We start from the raw sequence: 22,632 nt of genomic DNA, 5'->3' as shown, positions 1-22,632 counted from the left end.
TATTATCATTATGTATGGTTATATTGTACCACCTGTAGTCCGACAAAAGCCCCGAGCCGACGTAGACGCGCGTTCGCCGCCGTCCGCGGGTCTCTCGGGGACGTTTTGAATGTAGTATAAATCACGGCTTCGTGTTCACCTGTGCGGTCCATCACCTATATCCGGGGGAGTGATCGAGTTGAGGTCTTCGTAAATAAAATATTATCGCGTATGTATTATTAGGTATAACATTTCAAAGCCCCTCACCTCGCCAATAAATACGTATACCTTAGGTACCGTTCGAAATGTAGCTACCATTAGCGTGTCGTCACTCGTCGGTCGCAATTTATTCTGTCTATTCAAATATTCAATGATGGTGCTGGACTTTTTGGCAACTTGTTTGTTTTAGTCGTATAATAATTCACCACAAATATACAAAAGCGGGAAGTAAGGTAAATCATAGCTACCTATTGTATTAAGTACAATATCTACGTATAACATCTATGTATATATCTACATGGCTGTCCATAACACTATATAGGATTAAATTATTTTGACAGGATGTCAGAAGTCAGAACAGTGTTTTTGAACTTCGAAGCAACGACCTCTAGGTTATAGATTAGACACATCGATAAATTTGATGATTTTTTACAGATCTGTTATCATCTATAATTCAATATAGGTACCTACCTATATAATATGTGTATAGGATTTCAATTTTTTTTTGATGGTTGGAAGGGTATAGAATTCTCGGTTCTGGATTCCTTACATTACAGTTTAATCAATAATAATAACTTTGTACTCGTAGAGATACTTATATTTTAGGGGGGGGGGGTGAACCCCTAAATATTCCCTATATACATCACTGTATATATTTATATATTATTATGTACAGTGGCGCAATTAGAAAAATTTCTTAGATGGGCTCTAGGAACTACCCTAGTACAGGCAGTACTCCATTCCTCGAGGTAATCATTTAAATAATATAATCTCACGGGACTGCAGCCTGCAGGAGGCATTATCGCTACACAATGCATAATGCACGAAGTGTACATACTTAATTAACAACCTACCTAAAAATTATAATATTATGTAGTAACCTACTAACTTATGCTGTGGTGACCACTGACCAGTGTATATGTATCTGATGCAATTGCACCAGTACTAGAAATGCATTTGTTATGTTATCTCTGTAATATTATACACAGGATTATCCAAGTATGCTCACTCCCACTTTTTCTCTTAATAACGAAATGATTCCAATTCTGACTTGAAATTTTTAAAATTACCTACTTAAAGGTCATGTTTTCAAATTCTTGAAATGTTTTGTAGTAGGTAGGTACGTAAGGAGTGTCCCGTGGTGATACAAACTTCTGTTTGTCAAATGAGAACCCCCCTTTTTGCATGCAATTTATTTATTTTCTGAACATTTTGACGTAACAGAATCAAAATTCAAACAAGTAGTTTTTGATTTATTTAACTTTCTGCACTAAGAATGATAGGTTCATTATTATAGATTTTGAAGATATTTAGATATTGGGGCTAAAAGGTGAATTAAAAATGTTGGTGATAAATATTACCTAATTCATCAACATTAGTTATTTGTAAAAATGGCCCGAGTATAATAAATACTAAAATACATAATACTAGATCCAATACTAGTTATATCTGTTTTATATTTTTGTAAAACCACTTTTAAGGACTATAATCCTTAGAATAAACATTTTAATATCTGAGAAACTACTTGTCCGAATTTTAAACTGGGAACATCAACATTTTCAAAAAAAAATATCTACTAAATAATTTACAGTAGAAAAAAGAAGGGAAGGACGGTTTGAATTAGAAAAACAGAAGTTTGTATCGGCACAATGTAGTAGGACACTCCTTCATTTATATTAGTACAAAAAAATTAAGAATTTGAAAAAAAGGTTGAGTATATTTAAAAATTCAAAAATTCAGAATTTTAATAATTTCACTATTAAAGGAAAACACGGGGGATGAGCGTGCTGCTTGGTGAATCACTCTGTATATTATATGCTATTTTTTTTTACTATTTGCGTCAGGGTTTGACATTTTGTCACCACGCCATCGTATGATACTGCATGTTAAATAAATCGGAGAAAAGCTGAAACAGTTAAACATTTATAAATTTACATCACAAAGGTTGAACGAAAATTCCTTTGTGTATTGCAGTGTCGTATTTTATTGCTTTCCATTAAACACTTATGTACACCAAATAATGATATTCGTTCAAACTTTGTGCCGGGATAAAGGTACCATACATTCTCAGCTTTTGTTCAATTTCTTTACTATAGGTAATCCAGTAATTTTAATTGTATTAATAGAAAAATACGTATACACCTATATACTATTAAAATAACTCTTATTTTCAAATAAGTACTAATATGATTATATGAAAATTGTTTGGTAAATATGTCGCGCGAGTAGTACATTAAATTATTATTTATTTTTCTCGGGACACAAAACTCGACACTCGTATCAAAATATGGTGTTATACACTCGACCTGTTCATTTACTGTACGACATACCTACACATCCGACACATGTACTATACTTCGCAATGTATAGCGTGCGTGTGTGTGTGTGTGTGTGTGTGTGTGTGTAAACAGGTAATGCAAGTATGCGAAAGCGATGGCACACGAATTTTTATAAGTACGAGGTTAGCCGCGGGGGTGGGACTACATTTTAATAGTGCCGACACTCGTGTAGACGTCGACCGTACGTGTTGGTGGTGATTGTGTTTGACAGGTGTATAACAACGAGCTGACTTACACACATACCCACCGATAATATAATGATAATACGATATTTTATTGATTATTTCCGCAAATCGAATAACGCGCGCAGCACCCACTTATCGTTATTATAATTTATAATATTATTATTACATGGACGGCGGTCGGACCGAATAGTGTGAACACTCACACTTAGGACGGCGGGTGGGTGCGGTGTGCAGACGCGCGTCCCAAGTTCGCATGCTTTTATTTATGAGTCGCATATAAGTATAGTATTATTATCATTCTTTGGACTGATTTTATTATTTCTACACCACGAAAAAAAACCTTGAATCAAATGCCGCCGTATATCGAGCCGTTTTGTGTCTTACATAAATATATAATACATTTTGGTTCCTTACCGATTGCGCCTTGACCGCGCGTGTTACATTTTAAAATTTCGAAAAACGCCATCCATAGACCGTTTAACAAGGTCTACAATTCTGAGGGGGGGGAGGGGGTGGCTACAGATTTCACCAAGACTGCTGACTTAAGATAACTCATGGGTCACCCCCCCCCCCCCATATCGGCCATCTATCTCACCTCCCCCTAATACCATTATACATTTTAGATTCTGGTTTTACATACCTAACGATATGCTTTTTTTATGAACGTGACACAATCGTGAGACAAGTAAGCCGATTGTGAAAATAGCCTACACTCAATTCTACACATCAGTTGATTTATTTCGACTTGTTAGTCAATTCACAATTCAAATTTTCACTTTAAAAACTGTTTCTATTTTAAATTGTATTGCCCTATAAACTTTTGTTCCATAAACATTTTATTGAATCAAAATTATATTTACGAGTTTATTATACTGTTTTACTATTGTAGTAGTAGCAATACGACATGTATGAATTAATAATTGTACGTTTTATTTCAAGGCATCATTTGTGTATATTTTTCACGTTTCCAATGAAAAATCATTATTATATTACGTTGGTAATCTAATGTTTTTATCGGTAGAATACATATAATATGATATGTATGTGTAATGTGTATACACGATCATCAATATAATTTGTGGTCGGTATAGGTAATTGAAAATTAAAACTAGAATTTAGAGTATAAAACTTGATTATTTCGTTATGATAACGCAATGTGAAAAACAATTTCATTGTGGAATTGTGTCACGAAATGTACTTTATGGACATATGTTTCCACATGCATAGCTTATAACGAAATAACGAATTGTATATTATGATTTATGATATTATGTTATCGGACATATTTTTCATATTTGAAAAAAATAGCATGTGAATCGGACACGAATAATACAGCGGAGAAACGTCAATTATAATTTTAAATAAAATATAAACTCTAATGATAGGTAACCAAACAGCGAGATAACGTTGGCGCTCATGTTTTTCAAAAAAAGTCGAATACGTTCCGTATCGACGTTTAATATTTCAAAGGATTCGAATTCGCCAGACCGCGTAAACCTAATCAAAGTCATAAGAAACTCAGGGTCAGAGAGGCCAATGTTCTGGCCCATAAGACTTGGGCTGCGTGACCCGTCATACGATACTATGTCTATACATTATAAGTACATAAAAAAATAGTGTGATTAATTTGTTTATCACATTCTATTCATATAGGTTTATATTAAAGTATATCTATACATACTATACGTAGAAACTTTTAAATAGTTGTTGTTCGGTTTTTTCATGTACATAGGTATACTAGTATACTATCTATATATTATACACATAGTATGTTATTACAGTCCATTTGATAAAGTCGTAAAATATTTAAATTGGTTAGAAAATAACAAATCAATAAACTTAAGGGGATTAAATAAGCACATGTGTTTTTCACAGGTTAAAGACTAAAGTCAGCGGTGGATTACACATACTTCGGAATGTCGGATATTAATTTTTAATTTAATATAATAATATAATATGTATGAATTCTTTGATAAAATATCTAGGCTTTTAAGAAAGTCGATTTTCAATTTTCAATTTTTAATTTTAAACGACCTTAAATTAAAACAAGTTCAAAACACATTCATTCAAAAATCCCATGAAATAATTGCGTTACATTTGTATTAATTATTTTGAGCACATCTGGTTTTTATATGAGAAAAGTGATTCCTAAAGAACATAGTACAGAAGCCATAGTCTTTGAAATTACAATCGAACTTCAGGAAGTATGTTTAATTTACTACCGCTATGAGTCATATGACATATCATATGAATTGCCAAAAATATTCCTCCTTTAAGTATGATTCTCTTCACTCTCCAGCCCTCTTGAGGTTCTGTCACTATACTTGTTACACAAATTTACAATTTTGGTTGTCGAAATATAATAATATAGTATTATAGTCTCTCTCTATATATATATTATATGCTCTATTCCCAAGGATGGCGAATCCGTGGCACGCGTGCCCGAGTCCCGAGACGGCATTTGAAAAATTAAAATATTTATATCATATGCAAATATTATTTTTATTTTTAATAATACATTACATCATAATACATATGTATTAATATATACAGATATAATTTAATAATCGTTATTGAACGATAAATAGCCATATGCTCATAATATGTACCTCAGTTTTTATGTACCTCTTTTCATAATTTAAGGGTACGCTCAAAAAAAAGGTAATTTTTGTCACGTAGCGTCAAAGTAATTTGCCACCCCTGCCCTATAGACTATGGCATTGACTTTATAAATTGTATTATAATCTATTATAAAATAAATGCCCATAGGAAGGTAGGTATAGTGAGGTACTATAAACGTTTAATATATAATATTTGTTATATAAAAAATTATACTATAATTATTGTTGTCATTTTTATATTGATATTATATGACATACTTTTAAATATAAAATTTACGGCTTCTGTAATTATGGCCGTCGAAATATAGGATACGGGACGGTATAGGTATAGTTATAGGTAGTATACACGAATTTAAACAAAATTATCTAAACTATTATTTTTGTAATAAATTGTTATCCTAATATTATATTTCATTGCTTTAAATATAATATATACATATAAACAATAATTTTATTTTTACAAACATCTATAAATTATAAGTGAATTTCAAAAAATTTAGGTTTTCAATTTAATCAATTTCACCTCCTCCCCCCCACCACAAACACACCTAATTTTCGAGTGCTTATAACATGTTTAAGTTTTCATTTCGAATCATACACATTCTTAACACACGATACTTGTCAAGTACACAAGTACTATTGAGTTGAAATAATAGGGGATTTTGAAGTCTTGCACATTACTCAAACACCCTACTATTTTGAAATGTGTATACAATATAAATTATTTTGATTTTCTCTACAAACGAAAGAGTTTATCTGATAAAACTTCAAAGTTATAGCATAGTAAACGTAATGTAAAATTACATTTTTTGATTTGAGATTTCTACCAGCTGGGGAAATGTATTCGTTGAAATAATTATTAAATTGCCTAACTATTATTACCACTTACAATTTTGTGAATTTTTGTTGCATATACTTTACTATACCGCGGTGATGCAGTCAATGCTCAGCGATGACTTCGGAAAACGTAAAAGTCATTGCGAGGTGTCGGCCAATGAACACGAGGGAACGGGCGTTAAACAGTAAGGTGAGACCGTGGTCTAGTTATATTCATACCTGACCTACATAATTCTATAATACATATACATGATATGTATAAAATATATATTTTAGGCTATTAAAGCTGTAATGAGATTTTGTCGGCGACCATTCTCGACCGCATTATTATAAAAACGATTCCCGTACACCACTGTGACCTATAAACCTAGTAATAGCTAGCACGCCGCCCTAAGTATACGAATAGCAAACACGCCGGGCACGCAATTCGCGCATCTAACACCCACCCAATTCTTTCTTAACCCCATAGTCGTTGTGCATTATATTGTAATGTACAATGATTATACGTGCGCCGAAATTTCGTTTTTCAATGCTGAAAACTAAAGTGATGAACGATGGAGGGTGGTGTGAGTGGGTGACCCACTGTTTATTATTACGTTATATTTCCCCGTGTACACGCAGAAATAGACCGTTGCCCGGCTAACTGCGTGGTTCGTGAGAAATCGTAATATTATGTACATGGTATGTCCTAGGTATCGGTAGATACATCGTTTTTAAACACCATAAGGTATATTATAGTGTGCAAAACCTTTCAATTTCTAGAAACTACGTCTCATAAATAATATTATAACTGTTTGCTTACCGTTACTATAATGTAATAATAACTATAGGTAGGTAATATAATTATCGGTTTTTGTATTGAATAAAAAAAAAAAATTCGATCACCATCGTAATGTTTTCTGTATTGTAACCTTAACGTTGCGTATCTACTATCTAGTATATATTTTTATGAGTAGAGTACGAAAATGGTTTGCAGTGCACACGTCATTACCTTGGTAATGTACACCTTATCCACATGGACGGTGTTATGTATGCACTATCTACCTTAGATATGTACAGTGTGTACATTATCCAGTATAAAGTAGAAAATTCAAATCATATAATGTTAATTCGAAAAAATCCCTAATAATCCTCGACGTAGTCTGAAAAGAAGATGGTGCAGAGATCTATTGCAATAAAAATTCACTTAACCTCGTCTCTCTCCTAATTTTTTGTACCTCAACATTTCACAATCACCCCTCATGCTAAGAGTCACTAGTGGGTGACATCTTAATCACATCTACCATATTATTCTTAAGTCTCTTATCACATATACCTATTGTTCTACTTTAGTATAGACCAGCGTTTCCCAAAGTGTGTTCCGCGGAACCTTAGGGTTCCGTGGGACAATGTCAAGGGTTCCGTTAGATGTATGAGATTATTGAGAAAATTATGTTTATTTAATGTTTGTTGTTTAAAAAATGTTTGATTGAAAATTTTTTTTTAAACTAAGTTTAATAATGAAAAGTCATTAACAGTATCATTAAAATATTATTTGGACTTGAGAGTTTAAGGAATTGATTTTCCTTTTTTAATTTATAAAAATTGTAGTTGTGTTGGATTATACATTAGGGTTCCGCGAAACACAAACAATTTTTTAAGGGTGCCGTGGTTGTAAAAGTTTGGGAACCGCTGGTATAGACTGTATATTTCTTATAAAAAAAGTTATTATTTTATAAAATAAATAGGTACTTACGGTTATTTTATTTGAACAGTTCAAATTCAGATGTTATTTGGAATATCTCCCCAGATTTACATTTATATTTATTTGATAAACATTTACTCATACACAGACCTTTATTATAACCTTGACCACCAGAAAGACATTGTGTATTAGCTATTTCACACCAAGATGTTTTTGTAGACGACACTTCTAAGATATCTATTAACGGTCCAGAACATACAGAAAATTGATTTCTTGAATACAACTGATACGGGGTTTTTCATCATGTCGAATATTTAAATGTACGAGTATATCATAAAATGTTATGTAAAAAAAAAAAAAAATATCATATCATATTGTAGTACTTTATAACATATATTTTCATTTATAATGTAATATAAATGTTTTTACTATCTTCTGACATTGGAAATATGAATTTGTCTTCTCCACCAATCAGCGATGGTTAGACGGGAAGGAGGGATGAGTCCACAAGAGTACAGATGCCCCCATGACAAAATTATTTGACCGTCATCGTCACTGCCACCAATACTAATAAGTAACAATGTCGTATTTCTTTGAACATTTGTATGATTTATTTGTTTTTTCCCTGTTAATTTTACGTTTATAATTTCTAAAAATATGTCAAAATATTTTGATTTTGTTAAATACACCGAATTCTTATTCTTTTCATTAATTCATTTATTGAAACTCTCAAAAAATTTCTCGTTTCGAGAACACATATTTAAAAAAACTAAATAATACAATTTTAAGTTGCCAAATGAGTGAACAAACAAATCGATAACACCGTACTGAAGTTTAAAATTGTCCAATATCGTGCACACGTTATATCATAATGTACACTTAAACATTATATTTTATCAAAGCAATCTATCCACACAAAGGTAAATAATGTATAAACTACCCGGTTAATGTAGAAAATAAACGTTTTACAAATAATATTTTTACTCCAATAAGCATGGGTAGGTATAATGTTCACATTACCTGATTTTCGCACTGTACCCTTAAGGCCGTAACATATACATAGAGACGTAAAGCAATAAATATTTTTTTGTTTCCTGAATAGTTTTCTATACAGTAACATCAGCGCAGTCCTAAATTTTCATTTATTTTCTAATTTTTATGAATATCTCGGACATCTGGATAGGACAAAATCTGTCATTATAAAATAATAATATACATTTTAATATACATTTTTATCCATTATCCGAATATTGTGCAATTGTGTAACTAAACCTATATCTAGTAAGGTTTTCTAATCAACGTCCGTCTTTCAGAACGTCGTGTTTATAGACTCAGAGAAATGCACTTGTTCGATCGTCAATCCCACAGACGGTTCGGCTCCGCCGAAAACGTTTACGTTCGATGGTGTTTACGGGCCCGATTCGAACACGGAGCAGATATACAACGACATTGCTTATCCCTTTGTGGAAGTAAGTAATAGATGATAATCTATGAACTGAATATTATTAATCAATATGGGTATACCTGTAATTTGGTTCTAAACCATAATATACAAGTCTTAAGACTTGTATAAAAACATTAAAAACTAACTATTATTTATAGGTAAATATAATAAAAATATATTTTAAAAGTGGGGGGGGGGGAGGGAGTCAAGGTTTTGATTTTGGTTTTTAAATTATTTTGTTCCCCTTAAGTTTTTTACACAACCCGTCCAAACAATCGTAACTCAATAAAAGAAAAATATAGTGAACATATCGTTTGGATATAACTATATATGTAATATGTATCAATGAACTAATATTTTATTACGCTTGTGTGTCACCCTATGATCTATAGGGCATCTTGGAGGGTTACAACTGTACGGTGTTCGCGTACGGTCAGACTGGATGTGGCAAGAGTTTCTCGATGCAGGGTGTAGACTCACCGCCGAACCAACGCGGAATCATACCCAGAGCCTTCGAACATGTTTTCGAGGCAATATCCGTCACGGATGACGTAAAGTTTTTGGTGCTTGCCTCGTACATTGAGATCTACAACGAGGAAGTGAGAGACCTATTGAGCACAGACACCAAACGGAGACTTGAGTTGAAGGAGAACCCGGAGAGGGGTGTCTACGTACATGGTACACACACGTTATTATATATAAAAATTTAAATGATTCTATTCACTTCTACTTACATATCTTGTGTACCTATGTATATTATTGTAGAGTTATCGCATCACGCCGTGCAAGATGTGACTGAGTGTCAAAAGCTCATGGAACAGGGTTGGAGGAATAGAGCAACAGGAGCCACAATGATGAACGCCGACTCTTCCAGGAGCCATTCGATTTTCACCATATCCGTGGAAATGATGTCAATGTCGCAGGACGAGGATGACATTAAGTCGATAAAACGAGGTAAGCTGAGTCTGGTTGATTTGGCTGGTAGCGAACGTCAGACGAAAACCGGAGCTTCGGGCGACCGGCTCAGGGAAGCCACCAAAATCAATCTCTCTTTGTCGGCCTTGGGCAATGTGATATCAGCCCTGGTGGATGGAAAAGCAAAACACATACCGTACAGGGATTCAAAACTCACTCGGCTACTACAGGTAAAATATAATTAACAAAAAAATATAAATTTCCGTCAGCACTTCCTCTCTCGTTGTTTTCTTTAAAAAAAATGTTCTTTGTTGAACATTATAGGATTCTCTTGGTGGAAATACGAAGACGTTGATGGTCGCTTGCCTGTCACCCGCCGACAATAACTACGACGAGACCTTGTCAACTCTAAGGTACGCCAATCGAGCGAAGAACATATACAACGAACCACACGTGAACGAAGATCCCAAAGACACGATGCTGCGCCAGTACCAAGAACAGATAAAAAAACTCAAAGAACTGCTGGAAGCTTCCACTGCTCAGTTGCCCACGAACGATATTCCCGAAAAAGAAAAATTGAGGCAGGAGTATCAAGATGAAATGTGCAAACTAAGGGAAAAATACCAAGAAGAATATAATTCCAAAGTTCAGATGCAAGCAGATTTGAAAACTTTGAAAGAGAAGTACGACAAAAACTTGGCAAAGATCTCGAATCAAGTACGAATCGTATGAGCTGTATAAAATTATTTTTTTTAAATTCATTAGTTGTTTAGTTTTATTAATAAGTGTTCGACAACCGACATGCGTTTTTATATTAGTGACTAATGTCTCAATATGGATCACAAATTTGAACATACGCGTACGTGTAGACTATTATTTAAACATAATGTAGACTGTAGTAACATTTGAAATTTTTTTATTATTAATTAAGAAATAATTTGAAGGTAAAATTTATAAAATTATTTGATAGATTTAATTTGACAAGCAGATGACAAATATCACTTCAAGTGATATTTATATTTTTTTCCTTAATGCATTTTAACAATAAATTATGATTACACGGCGTTCTAGGTATGCAATTAAACTACATAACTCGTGAGTCCCTTTTCCGGTATTTTGTATAAAACGCATACGTACGTGGTACGTATAATTGTTCATTTGCTAAAGTTCGCTGCTCGATCCATGGTATCTACCTGACAATGTGTACATGAAATATTAGTATAAAATTGGTTTTTGCGTATTTTCAGAACGACAACAATTACAGGACGTCATCCCCACAACAGATCGTCGAAAAAGCGTTGAAGAGCAATCGAGTGGAACTGAATTCGTCGCAACAGGAAATACTGAAAAGGTACCCATTATAATATTATGCACTACTGCAAAGTGTTTTATTAAATTTATGACTTACCGTGTTTGCAATGTATAGGTTGAAGAAACTGCAAGAGAGTATGGTTGGCGGGGAGAGGGTCAACGACAGAGAGCTCCAGGAACGCCGATCGCGCAAAAAAAAAGCAGCTGAGAGACGGCTGAATGCGTTGGCGAGGGCGCTGGCCACTGTCGAGACCGAAGAAGGACCGAACTTGGTGTTGGGCGTGTACGACGACATACAGGAAGAGCTGAGGGCTAAGAACGAGGCGTTGAAGAAGTATAGACAAAAAGTATATTGTATAATATATTATTATGGAACGCATATAATATGACAGTATGATATAGTTTATGGTTTGGGACGCGGGCCAGGTGGACGGGATGACTAAATTATATATTGAGCATTTATCGATTCCACCGAAACATATTGTTTATTGTTTTGAAAGAAAGTATTAAGCGACTCTGCCAAATGTGTGATGATTATTGCATATTTTATTGATATATTATATTTTAATTTTTTTTTAATTTCTTATTTTTTCATTGTGGCTTTTTCTTAAAAGCTGGATATCTGTTATAATTGATGTAATATATGATTTTAGAAAAAATGTAGCTAACAATAATGATTCAAACACGCCTTATAAGTACTAATAGTTATACTATTAGAACCTAAACATCATAAGCTATGTTTATCAATATAAAAAGAAATTTAAATTAACTAAGTATTAAAAATGCTCATTTATTCTTTTAAATCGCAATAAAATTCAAACAAGATAAAATGTATTACTTGATGTTTCTCGTGTAGTGGTGTGTGAACCAAATGACTAAATTTTTTGTTTTCAGCTGAAAGCGTCAGACCGAGAGGTGGCGGACATCCAGAGTGAGTTCGAAAACGAGCGGACGGATTACCTGGAAACAATCAGGAAACAGGAGCGACAGATCAAACTTCAGAGTCAAATCTTAGAAAAAATCGTGCCAACTTTGTCGAAAGAATGCAATTACAGGTGGGTATTTGCGTGATTGTCGTGACCAATGGTCTGAGAACAAACATATTACACCGCATATGGGTATACTAAACGCCAAACGGTGATATTTTCTTTCAGCAACTTGGAGAGGTTGAAAGAAGACGCGGAATGGGAGGATGACACGCAGAGTTGGAAACTGCCGGACCTGACGAGGATAAAACTACCTCCGGCTTCGGGTAAACGAGGGGGAGGGATTTTTTAGATTCTTTAATTTTTTAATTTTTTAACCAACGATTATTTCGGTATTCGGATGGGGTAGGTGCGTCGTCTTCGGGATGCAGACAGTCTGTTAACTCGGTGACCGCTCCGGCTAGATTAGAAAACTCTGAAAATCTGTTGGCGATTTATACGTTCCATCCGCTGCAGGTTAAATAATTGTGTGTCATAAGTACGATCGTGTGGTTTTCGCCCACCTAAATACACAGCTGAAGCGTGTGCGATTTGTGCGCAATTTTAAACATTGTTCTTCTTTCTATATTAACCGAACCGCCGACTTCTGAGTAATTATTTTCGCTTTTTATTGCAGACAGAACACGTGGTACGTTATTTAATAATATTTAAAGCGCTTCTCGGCAACGAGACTTATATATGACACTGCTGCAGTTATACCTACTTCGTTTACCGACTTACGTTTTTGGCTGCGCTTGTAGGATGAAGTGTACAATTATTGATACCTCGAGAATTCATTTTTACCAATTGGCACCTAACCTGCTCCATGACGACATCGAATTGCGAATAACCTATAGATCATATACTTCTGTCTAGATAAGAACTGTGTAATATAACAACAGCATTACGAGCAGCTTAACAACATCTGGCAATGATATGTTGACGACAAAATACAATTATCTATATATATTATCTTTATATACAACCTTGCACTCCCATACATATTGAGTAAACGAGTAGACAAAAAGGGTCCCCCGCATACACACATTGCTTGTCTAGTAGTACAAGGTCAAAAGAATAATTGAAAAAATAAATAATATGATAGCACGATGGTTGTTAATAAAACAGTATCAGTGTAGTAACCATATAATTAAAATAAATTTATATCCCTAAAATTCATGATCAAACATTATGTATACGAAAAACAAACTTTTGACTTGATGTCAATAATAGTACACTTTACCCTAAAATATATTTTATACGCTTTTCAATATATTATATTATATTTTACTGTGGCTTCGTAGCTTTCTTGCATAATATTCTATACATTATAATAAATAATATGATAGGCACGCTAACACAACCCGCCAACGGTTCGGCAGCGTTTAGCACGTTCGAAAACGGCCGGAGGAAGATGTCGCTGGGCATATTCAACACGTTGGCCGGTCTGTCGTTCGACAAGTCTTCCAGTTCGGACAGCAGTCGGCGGTCGTCGTCGTCGCCGGATGTGCCCGTCTACGATCAGGTGAAACGGCTGCGCACGCATCACGGTAGTTAAGCCATAATCATCCGAATTTTCGATAAATGTCATGCACACTCACGTAGTTCTGTTTGGACAAGTTTTTAATCATGATAATATATAGTCTAATCGTGTGTGCATTGGTGGTTTATTTTACGCTTGGCCTGAGCGGGTCACTGGCGCTAAAATAGTTAAAAAAAACGTTTATATAATATTACAAGGGAAATATATCACATAATCGTATTATGTCTACTGTTTCAGAAATATCAGAAATCGGCGGAAGACGATTTTGCCGGCAATTACTTTAAACCGAAACGAGCCACCGAGTTGCTGATACAATCCCACGGAGAGTCTGGTAGACCGTTCCATAAATGGAAAGGTATATACTTAGCTAGGTACCAATATATATTATTGGGAAAAGTGTCCTATTATGATTAAGAAGAGAACGCTAGTTACGACGGACACGAAGCCTGAAGAATTTCGGGTTTTTTGGGGGAGTGAGGGATCTAAACAAATCTTTTTATTTGCTCTATCTGCAAGTATATAATTATATAACTGTATAATATTATTGTGATTTCTTATTAGTTACTTAATAATTGAAGCTGGACAAGTTATAGTCTTCTATTTCAACTTGTCAAAGTGAGGTTACTAAAAACTAATGAAGTCAAATAATTAATTGGTCTCTGAAATTGATTTTTAATATTTAAATAAAGTTATCAAGACATACTATAGTAAAAGTGTGTATGGGTGTGCTATCTCGTCGATTCCATTTGATAGAATTTTATTTTTAAGACGAGTAGGTAGAAAGTATTTTTAAATTGTTGGAATAACTCGTCCGTGTATTTGTACTAAAATAAATGATGCTTATATATTGTGAAAGATACGTGCATAAGACAGATATAAAAAATATGTCATCTCAATTACCTAACATAGTAATAATATGTCATTTTATCGATTAAATATTGTTCACCGTGCATAATATATTAAAGACATAAAAAAAATGTTTTATTATTACAGGAAACAGACTTATATCATCAGAAAATATGGTAAAGAAGCCGACGAAATTAGAATCGCTTCTTCCGGTTATCGGCGACCGAAAACTACAAAAAAATACATTGGACAGAATTTAAAAAAATGTTCCTAAAAAAAATTGGAGAATATCGCTGTGGTGTACAAAAAATAAATAAATCATGTTAAATTGAATTTAGTCTTATGTTTTCCATCTCGTAAACGGTCGACCAAATGTCATCGGCCAACAGTCTGGGTTGTTCGAACGCTGCGAAATGTCCGCCGTCTTTCATCTCTGTAACCCTGACCAGTTTTTCGTATTTACGATTCATAAGTTTCTTCAATGCCAACGCAATCGGCATCTCGTTGGGGAATACTGCGCAGGCGGCTGGAACTTTAATTTTGGCCCTGTGTAGTATAATACAAAACGAACATTTTGGAAATTTTATCGATTTTTAACACATACAACACATATGCTACAGTGAAGTGGTTATACGCACATTATGTGAGGAAGAGCTTGATATTTGTTACTCGCGTACTCTGAGTACAGTCGCATCGACGTGGTCATTGAACCAGTTACCCAGTATATCATGACATTGTCCAACAGTTCGTCCGTATTGAACTTGGACAAGCCACCGTCCGGTTCATATTTGTAACCCGTGGATGTCCAGGTGGAAAATTTTTCCAAGATGTAAGCTGCCAAGCCGACCGGCGAATCGTTTAGGGCAACTCCTGCACGGATAAGCGGGGATTTAGTAAAATTTTAGGGAGAAGCTTAAATCATTTTAATAGATTTAACATGATATTTGAATTGTCGAACAAAGTTGCATATAACCATACCACCAGTCGTAATTCGTTAGATGTCATACTATAATTTGCTAGATGTTTGATAAACCCAACTTATATAATATATTCTAAATCAAAATAAATGTACAGATGCTAATCTAATCTTTAAAATTAATCAATGACTGCATTGCACTGAAAATAAAAGTAATATTTTTCTAACGATTTACGAAAATCAATATGATAATCGATATTACGATGAAATGTATTGATAATATGTATTGTATTGTTTTTGATATAGTTACTAATAACTAATTACTATGCGTGACTTATGGGAGAAGATTAAAGTTCACCAAAATAGCATATTATAGGTAGTTGATTAAAAAAATAATTAAAATAGAATCTAATTCATATTCATAATTGAAAATAATTAATCGTTCCGATATGATTTGCTATGAAATAATAACGCTCGTCAAATTTTGAACTTTTTAGAGCTTTATTGTTTGTTCCTACATCCTTTCCCATCACCAATTAAGCTTTTCATATCCAATATAAGATTACCTAGCCTCACTTAACTACCATATTGATGGAACATTGACAAAAACGATTAATTATAATCATGTAGCAGTATGCATAGTAGTACTTTTTTTATTTTTGATAAAAAAGGTGTCTATAACAACAAAGGCAAAATAAAAAATGTACCTGCTGTATCGGGTTTGGTCATTTGCAAATGCATGTATCCGGATTCTTCGAGGAACCCGAAAAACATCTTGCTCAGGGGATAGGTCCGGGATTTTTCGTTCTCGTTGCTGACGATTATCGAAGGCCAGTACGTTCCCAAAACCAACCGAACATAATCGTTCAGTGTCAAAGACGAAACTGAAGAACACATGTTTGAATGCATGCCGTATACCCTAAAGTAAAATTAATAATAAATACATAATATATTAAAATGTAGATATATGATTAAATAGAAAATAAAAATATATAATTGTTTAGTGTTTGGGAATATAATTGTATTAAAAAAGTTCAAAATATAAAACAATATAAATCTACTCTAAAATGTTCTGCATTTATACAATTAAAATTATAATTATAGGGTGGGGGATGAAAGGAAACGGAAATATTTAAAAGTGATACGAGTGGTATCCAGAAAAGCTTTCTATGTAATAATAATGTGCCAATATGATAGCAATATGGAAATATTTAGAAAGTTTCACTTTAAATTTTTGAAAAATTATAAAAAGCCGTATTAAAAGTGGTTAAAAACAATGAACAACAAAATCACCTGAATTTTAAAACTAATATAGCTGGTAGTAGTGTTCACCATACATTTGATTAAAATATATAAATATTGTACAGAATTTTGGGCCATGTAATTGTGCGTAAACGAGAAAGCGCTTGGTGATCGAGTAAATAGTATATACCTGTAGCTTATAATATTACATACACTGCTAGAATATAATGGAACATGGTTATGCCTGAATTGTGTTTGCACACCATATATGCCTATGCCTGCAACACAGATATCAGGAAACCTCTCACCTGTGGGGAAACAACTTCGAAATCGCTTCGGTTATGACTGATCCCCAATCGCCGCCCTGGACGTAGAACTTTTCGTGGCCGAGTCTCTCCATGAGCTTGACGAACATTTGGCCCATATGCGCCGGACCCATGCCGGGCCGGGCGGCCGCGTCCGAAAACCCGTAACCCGGTAACGAGGGCGCCACCACTTCGAACACGAAATTGATACCTTCCACCGGGGTGGTCAGCATCGGGATGATTTTGTAAAACTCGACGACGGACCCGGGCCAACCGTGCAGCAAGAGCAGCGGAATCGTCCGGGCCTTGGTCCGTGCCGGCGGTTTAGCGTGAATGAAATGCAAGTCCAGACCGAAAATGTTGGTCTTGAACTGTGGCAACGAGTTCAGGTACGCTTGTCTGGCGGTCCAATCGTAACGATTCGACCAGTGGTCAACGATCTTCGCCAAGTGGTCGCCGTTGAAGCCGTACTCGAAATTCACGCTCCGCAACGGCTTTACGATCGGCCTGGCGTTGGACAGCCTGTTCTTCAGGTCTGCGATGACCTGCAAGAGTAAACAAACGTAAGTTAGAAAATTATTTTATAATAAATGGCTCTGAGATTTTGATTGGTTGAGCCTCGGTTATGTCGTGCGGCGTATATTGAGAAACGATTTTAAATATATAATGTGATGTAACCGGGACCAAGTTTAGGATAAGAAAAACGACCAACACAGGGGGCATAAAGAAGATATCCCAAAATGTGACTAAATGGAAATCATATTTAATATAAAAAAAATCAAATATTTTTGTTTGTTTTGAATTTTACTATTTTCAAATTATCATTATTAATTAAAATAAATTCAAGACGATATGTATTTCAACTTTTATGCAGTAAAAAAATGTTTATAGACACAGCAGAGTTTCAAATAATCAATTAATACGATAACGGTTCGTTTGATATTTGATAAAAGTCATAGGTCAAAGGTCCATGGTCGAAAATTAATTTTTTTAGTGTGCTCCAGTATTAATCATAAGTCAATGAAAACAATTAAACTCTGAGTACGACGTACGTATGGACTTGTCGGGTAAATTACTTTTGAAAAGTAATAAAATTACGTTACTCCTTTCATTAAACATTTTTATTTAAACAACTTTCGTGTTACCCGAAATTATTTTTGTCACGTTATGTTACTTTTTCATTCGAGAAGTAGGGCGTTACAAACATCATTACTTTTTTAAAAAATTAATTACAAAATCATCACATATATAACCTACTAATCGACTAACAAATAGTAGATATACTACTATTACTATTGTAAAAATTGTACATCAGTACAAAAATAACAGTGATGATTTAGATACATTGTTAATGACTTAACGTTGTAAATGAACAAAATGTATAATTGATGCCTCCAATCTTAAATATAATTTTTGACAATTATCTAAGTCTTACAGAATTGTAAATAAATTTAATTGATTTTTAATTGTTCTCGAATATCCTAGCGCCTAGGTTTTGTCATACATTCTACATTCTTGGATTATTTTAATAATGTGGAGAATAACACGTTTCTCCATAGAAATTACTTTTAAAAAGTAATTTCGGTAATTTAAATACGATATAATAAAATTGTTACAGCGTTACTACAAAAGTAATTTCGTTTCAGTAATTTGTAATTTATGTTATACGTTAGTATGCAATACAGCGTATGGCTGATAACTGAAAACCTGCATACCTATAATAAATATTATAACTTTAAATCATGTGCCATTGTACGGCATTCGTTTCGACAGAGGTCAGAGTCGGGTTACTTTTGTGAACCATAATATCGTCTTGAAATTAAAACAAATAAAAGTTTCGTATGAAAAAAATGCTCATAAAATATCACATAGATTTGCATACTCCTATACTAATAATTATAATTATGCTCGTCACACAATAATGTGATTATGTGAAGCGTAAAATTGTTTACAAAAATAAAGTATGAACAGCAACAAGACTGCTATATTATATCTGTGTTTGCATGGGCGTGAGCCCTCCCTCCCACGACATCCAATTATATAGATTGATGAATACTTATGTGAATAATGCATTTCAAATTTAAAAAATCTAATCTGTATTTTTTGAGTGCTAATTTATTAACTTTGAACCCAAGTTAGAGTCAACATTCCACCGTCGCACCAATGCTATTTATAAATATAATATATACACTATATCTACGAGTAGATTGTAGACTGATGTTGTTTTAGATAATTTATAGTAATATCGTCTATGTAATATTAATGATTAATATAAATACGACCAGTGGCCTGTGCAGGAATTTGGTATAAAGGAGATGTCATCAAATGATTTAGGTATAAAATACAATATAATATTTATTATTTATGCTCAATTTAACCTTGACTACAGGTTGTATTTCTTATACATTCGTTTTCAAACGTTTAAGTATAGAAAAACGTCCTAAGTCCACCCATGAATAAGGAATAATAAAAAGAAAATCCTACGAGGTAAATATTACAACCATTACCTTCCCACCCCTCCTCACGGCACTGTATACGATATTATACTGTAACCAAGGAGTTTTAAATATTATACTGATTTTAATATTATGATGTGTTTTTTTTAAAAACATTTTTTGTGTTTGTCGTCACCTTTATGGGCAGTAAAAATACTTCGATTTTTAACTTTGAAGGTGGCTTCTGGCAGCAAATTGGATATATAATTGGCACATTGGGGAGGTTAGTGATTTCTAGTACTTACTATTTTTCTTCAATCGCTTTTTAGTATTTTGTTAAAATTCAAAAAAAAATAACTGTGTTTACTTAAAATTTTTCAACTAAAGATTTAAATTAGCATTTTCTGTACATCATACAATTTTCAAAATATTTTGACATTTTTCAAACTAGTTATAAATATTTTACAATTTCTATTCTTTATAGTTTTTTTTTTATGTCAGTAAAACTGTTAACACTGTACCGGAAAGTATGAAAATTTAATACAAGGTTTTTCATAAGTTGTTATAGAGTTATTTAAAAATATTAAAGATACATAGTCACGATTTTTTTTATTTTAAACATTTGAAAATTAAATTTTGATACAAATTCATCAAAATCACAACAATTTGCAAATTTGCATTTTTTTTTGTTAAAAATTGATAAAATGTTCCATTTTATGGCCAAGGATTGAAAAGTTAGTACAAGGGTTCTCATAAGTGTTCGTACTGTAACCATAAAATATAAAACTATAATATAGGAAGTCACAATTTTTTTTTCTTTTCCCACTTGCCCATCTTTTTTTCAACAACTTGTGTATGATTGTATGACTGTATGAGAATAATTAGTGTACCATTAATCCCATCACCTAATTATGTTAAGGCATCAAATTCGTATTTCTATCTATACCTCCACAGTTGATTTTTGTTTTAATTCAAAAACGTATAACTATTTACGGTATACCACCATACCGGTATAACCATACATAGATACTTTAAATTTTTACCAAATGATTATTCTATTATTTTTTATACATGATCAAATATTTCAAAATATTTTGACTCTTTTGAGCTATTTACATAGCATTTAAAATTTGAAAAAAATTTACCATAAAGGTCTATAATTTTTTTTTTATTTTGGCGAAAAGCTTGGAAATTGAATATCATGTCATCATACATGATACCTAATGTACATAATGTTCATGAGAGCGGTACTCATTTTCCTACCTTTTTTTAAAAGTTTTATGTACCTATAATTAGTGTACCATTAATGATTAATCCCGTTAACTATAGTTTTCAGATACTACGTTGAGGCATGAAAGAGTGTAATGCAATATAAACTTATAGGGTGATTTTTTAAACAAGCCTCGCCCATTTTTATATTTACTATACATATTTTTTTCAAATTTCTGATATTTTTTGTATCACCTAAAGAGTGTTCTGTGTCGATACAAAACTTCTATTTTTCAAATGAAAAAGCATTTTTATACTTAAAATGCTGATATATCAAAGTCTAAATTCTAATGAGTATAGTTTCTGGGTTATAAAAATGTTTATACTAATTATAGTAATCATTAAATTTAAATATGGTTGTACAAAAATATAAATTAGATGTAATATTAGATGTAGAATTCATTATACATAGATCATTTTTACAAATTATTTATATTGATAGATCAATAATAATTACTAACATTTTCTTTTCAAATCATCTAAATCGAATTAACCCATTACCTCATAGGCATAATACATTATCCTTAGTACACAAAGTGATGTAACTTGAAAACCACTTGTTCGAATTGTGAATTAGATTCATCAAAGTTCTTAACAAAAAAATATCTGTTGAAAATTAAAAGTGAAAACTGGGTGAGGGGGTGTTAATATTTGAAAAAAGGAAATTTATATTGAGTCACAGTATCATCCATAATTATGGTACAAAAAATTCTCAAGTATTCGAAAATATGGTCTTCAATTGTATCTAAAATTCAAAAAATCAGACAAATTAAACATAAAAATATGGTAGAATGCTGAAAAAATCACCCTGTAAGCTTATATTGTAAACCTTGCAATGTATATATACTAAAGATATTGGTACTGTTGAAATGTCACGATATCACATACTTCGGTCGTGATGTTTATCACAAATGGTCGGATTTCTTTGGCTTTGGTACGGTCTTTCACCCGGCCGGAATCGGATCCCCAACAAACGTCCAGGGGCATTGTCTCAGGCTCCACGATGTCGATGGCAGTTTTCTGGTAAACGACCAGCGCTAATGCGACCAAGGCGGCCAAAAGGTATTTGAATTTTCCCATTTTCCAAACGTAAGTCTCGTCCGGTGTCACTATATTCCTGTTTCGTACGCTGCCGGCAGCACACTGAAGTAAGTATGCGCAACGAATAGGAGAGGTAGCGTCGTTATGACTAGGTATAAGGTATACCTAATATTATCTTATACCTACCTAAAAACTAAAATATCACGATATTATCAGTGCATATTATAACCATTATGCTATACAGAGTGTTCCGCCACGTTTATTTCAATCAAAAACTTGTTTTTTTTCAAAATTATTATATACTTGGCAAATAAAAAAAAACTAAAACTGATAATTTTGTGGTTTTTTCAACAACAACTTTATCGTCTTCAATTTATATAGAGTTGTGGAATTAATATATGAAAATATTTAAAAATGTGAATTAATAATTGCCATTGAGTATTGAAACAGTTGTATGCACATTTGAAGGTTTAGACGAGAGGCAGGTAGAGTCGTTGAGTAGTATACGCAGTATACACTGTTCATTCTACATATTA

At 33.2% G+C, this 22,632-nt stretch overlaps 2 protein-coding genes across 5 annotated transcripts; one reads left to right on the top strand and one right to left on the bottom strand.

Moving 5' to 3' along the window:
• The first annotated feature begins 28 nt into the window (after positions 1-28).
• LOC111029634 (osmotic avoidance abnormal protein 3) lies at positions 29-15,168 on the top strand. 4 transcript variants are annotated; one of them, XM_022308729.1, is made up of 13 exons: positions 29-208; positions 273-431; positions 6,283-6,370; positions 9,178-9,333; positions 9,701-9,986; positions 10,074-10,453; positions 10,548-10,940; positions 11,471-11,574; positions 11,650-11,881; positions 12,429-12,589; positions 12,689-12,786; positions 13,849-14,024; positions 14,280-15,168. In XM_022308729.1, the coding sequence occupies exons 3-13, from the start codon at positions 6,296-6,298 to the stop codon at positions 14,454-14,456; spliced, it is 2,238 nt and encodes a 745-aa protein (XP_022164421.1). In that variant the 5' UTR covers positions 29-208; positions 273-431; positions 6,283-6,295; the 3' UTR covers positions 14,457-15,168. The 4 variants fall into 4 exon arrangements, with proteins under 4 accessions (XP_022164421.1, XP_022164419.1, XP_022164418.1 ...); XM_022308727.1 differs by lacking the exon at positions 273-431; XM_022308726.1 differs by having other exon boundaries at positions 29-431.
• LOC111029635 (juvenile hormone epoxide hydrolase 1) lies at positions 15,002-22,264 on the bottom strand. The gene is made up of 5 exons (XM_022308731.1): positions 21,944-22,264; positions 17,355-17,896; positions 16,512-16,723; positions 15,527-15,758; positions 15,002-15,434 (listed from the first exon to the last, which is right to left on the bottom strand). The coding sequence occupies exons 1-5, from the start codon at positions 22,133-22,135 to the stop codon at positions 15,212-15,214; spliced, it is 1,401 nt and encodes a 466-aa protein (XP_022164423.1). The 5' UTR covers positions 22,136-22,264; the 3' UTR covers positions 15,002-15,211.
• Between the last annotated feature and the right edge of the window lie 368 nt (positions 22,265-22,632).

The sequence above is a fragment of the Myzus persicae genome, unplaced genomic scaffold (assembly GCF_001856785.1).
Source record: "Myzus persicae strain clone G006 unplaced genomic scaffold, MPER_G0061.0, whole genome shotgun sequence".
NCBI lineage: Eukaryota > Metazoa > Arthropoda > Insecta > Hemiptera > Aphididae > Myzus > Myzus persicae.
The sequence above is the reverse complement of the archived record's forward strand: the minus strand, read 5'-3'. Positions and strand labels throughout refer to the sequence as shown.

Bases quoted from the DNA above. Each gene is read 5' to 3' on its own strand.
- LOC111029635 (XM_022308731.1), bottom strand. From the start codon at position 22,135: ATGGGAAAATTCAAATACCTTTTGGCCGCCTTGGTCGCATTAGCGCTG. The intron at 17,897-21,943 runs GTATGTGATATC...TTACTCTTGCAG, and splicing joins TGATAAACATCACGACCGAA to GTCATCGCAGACCTGAAGAA. The intron at 15,435-15,526 runs GTGCGTATAACC...TATACTACACAG, and splicing joins CAAGCTCTTCCTCACATAAT to GGCCAAAATTAAAGTTCCAG.
- LOC111029634 (XM_022308727.1), top strand. From the start codon at position 6,296: ATGACTTCGGAAAACGTAAAAGTCATTGCGAGGTGTCGGCCAATGAAC. The intron at 11,882-12,428 runs GTATATTGTATA...TTTTGTTTTCAG, and splicing joins TGAAGAAGTATAGACAAAAA to CTGAAAGCGTCAGACCGAGA. The intron at 14,025-14,279 runs GTGAAACGGCTG...CTACTGTTTCAG, and splicing joins ATGTGCCCGTCTACGATCAG to AAATATCAGAAATCGGCGGA.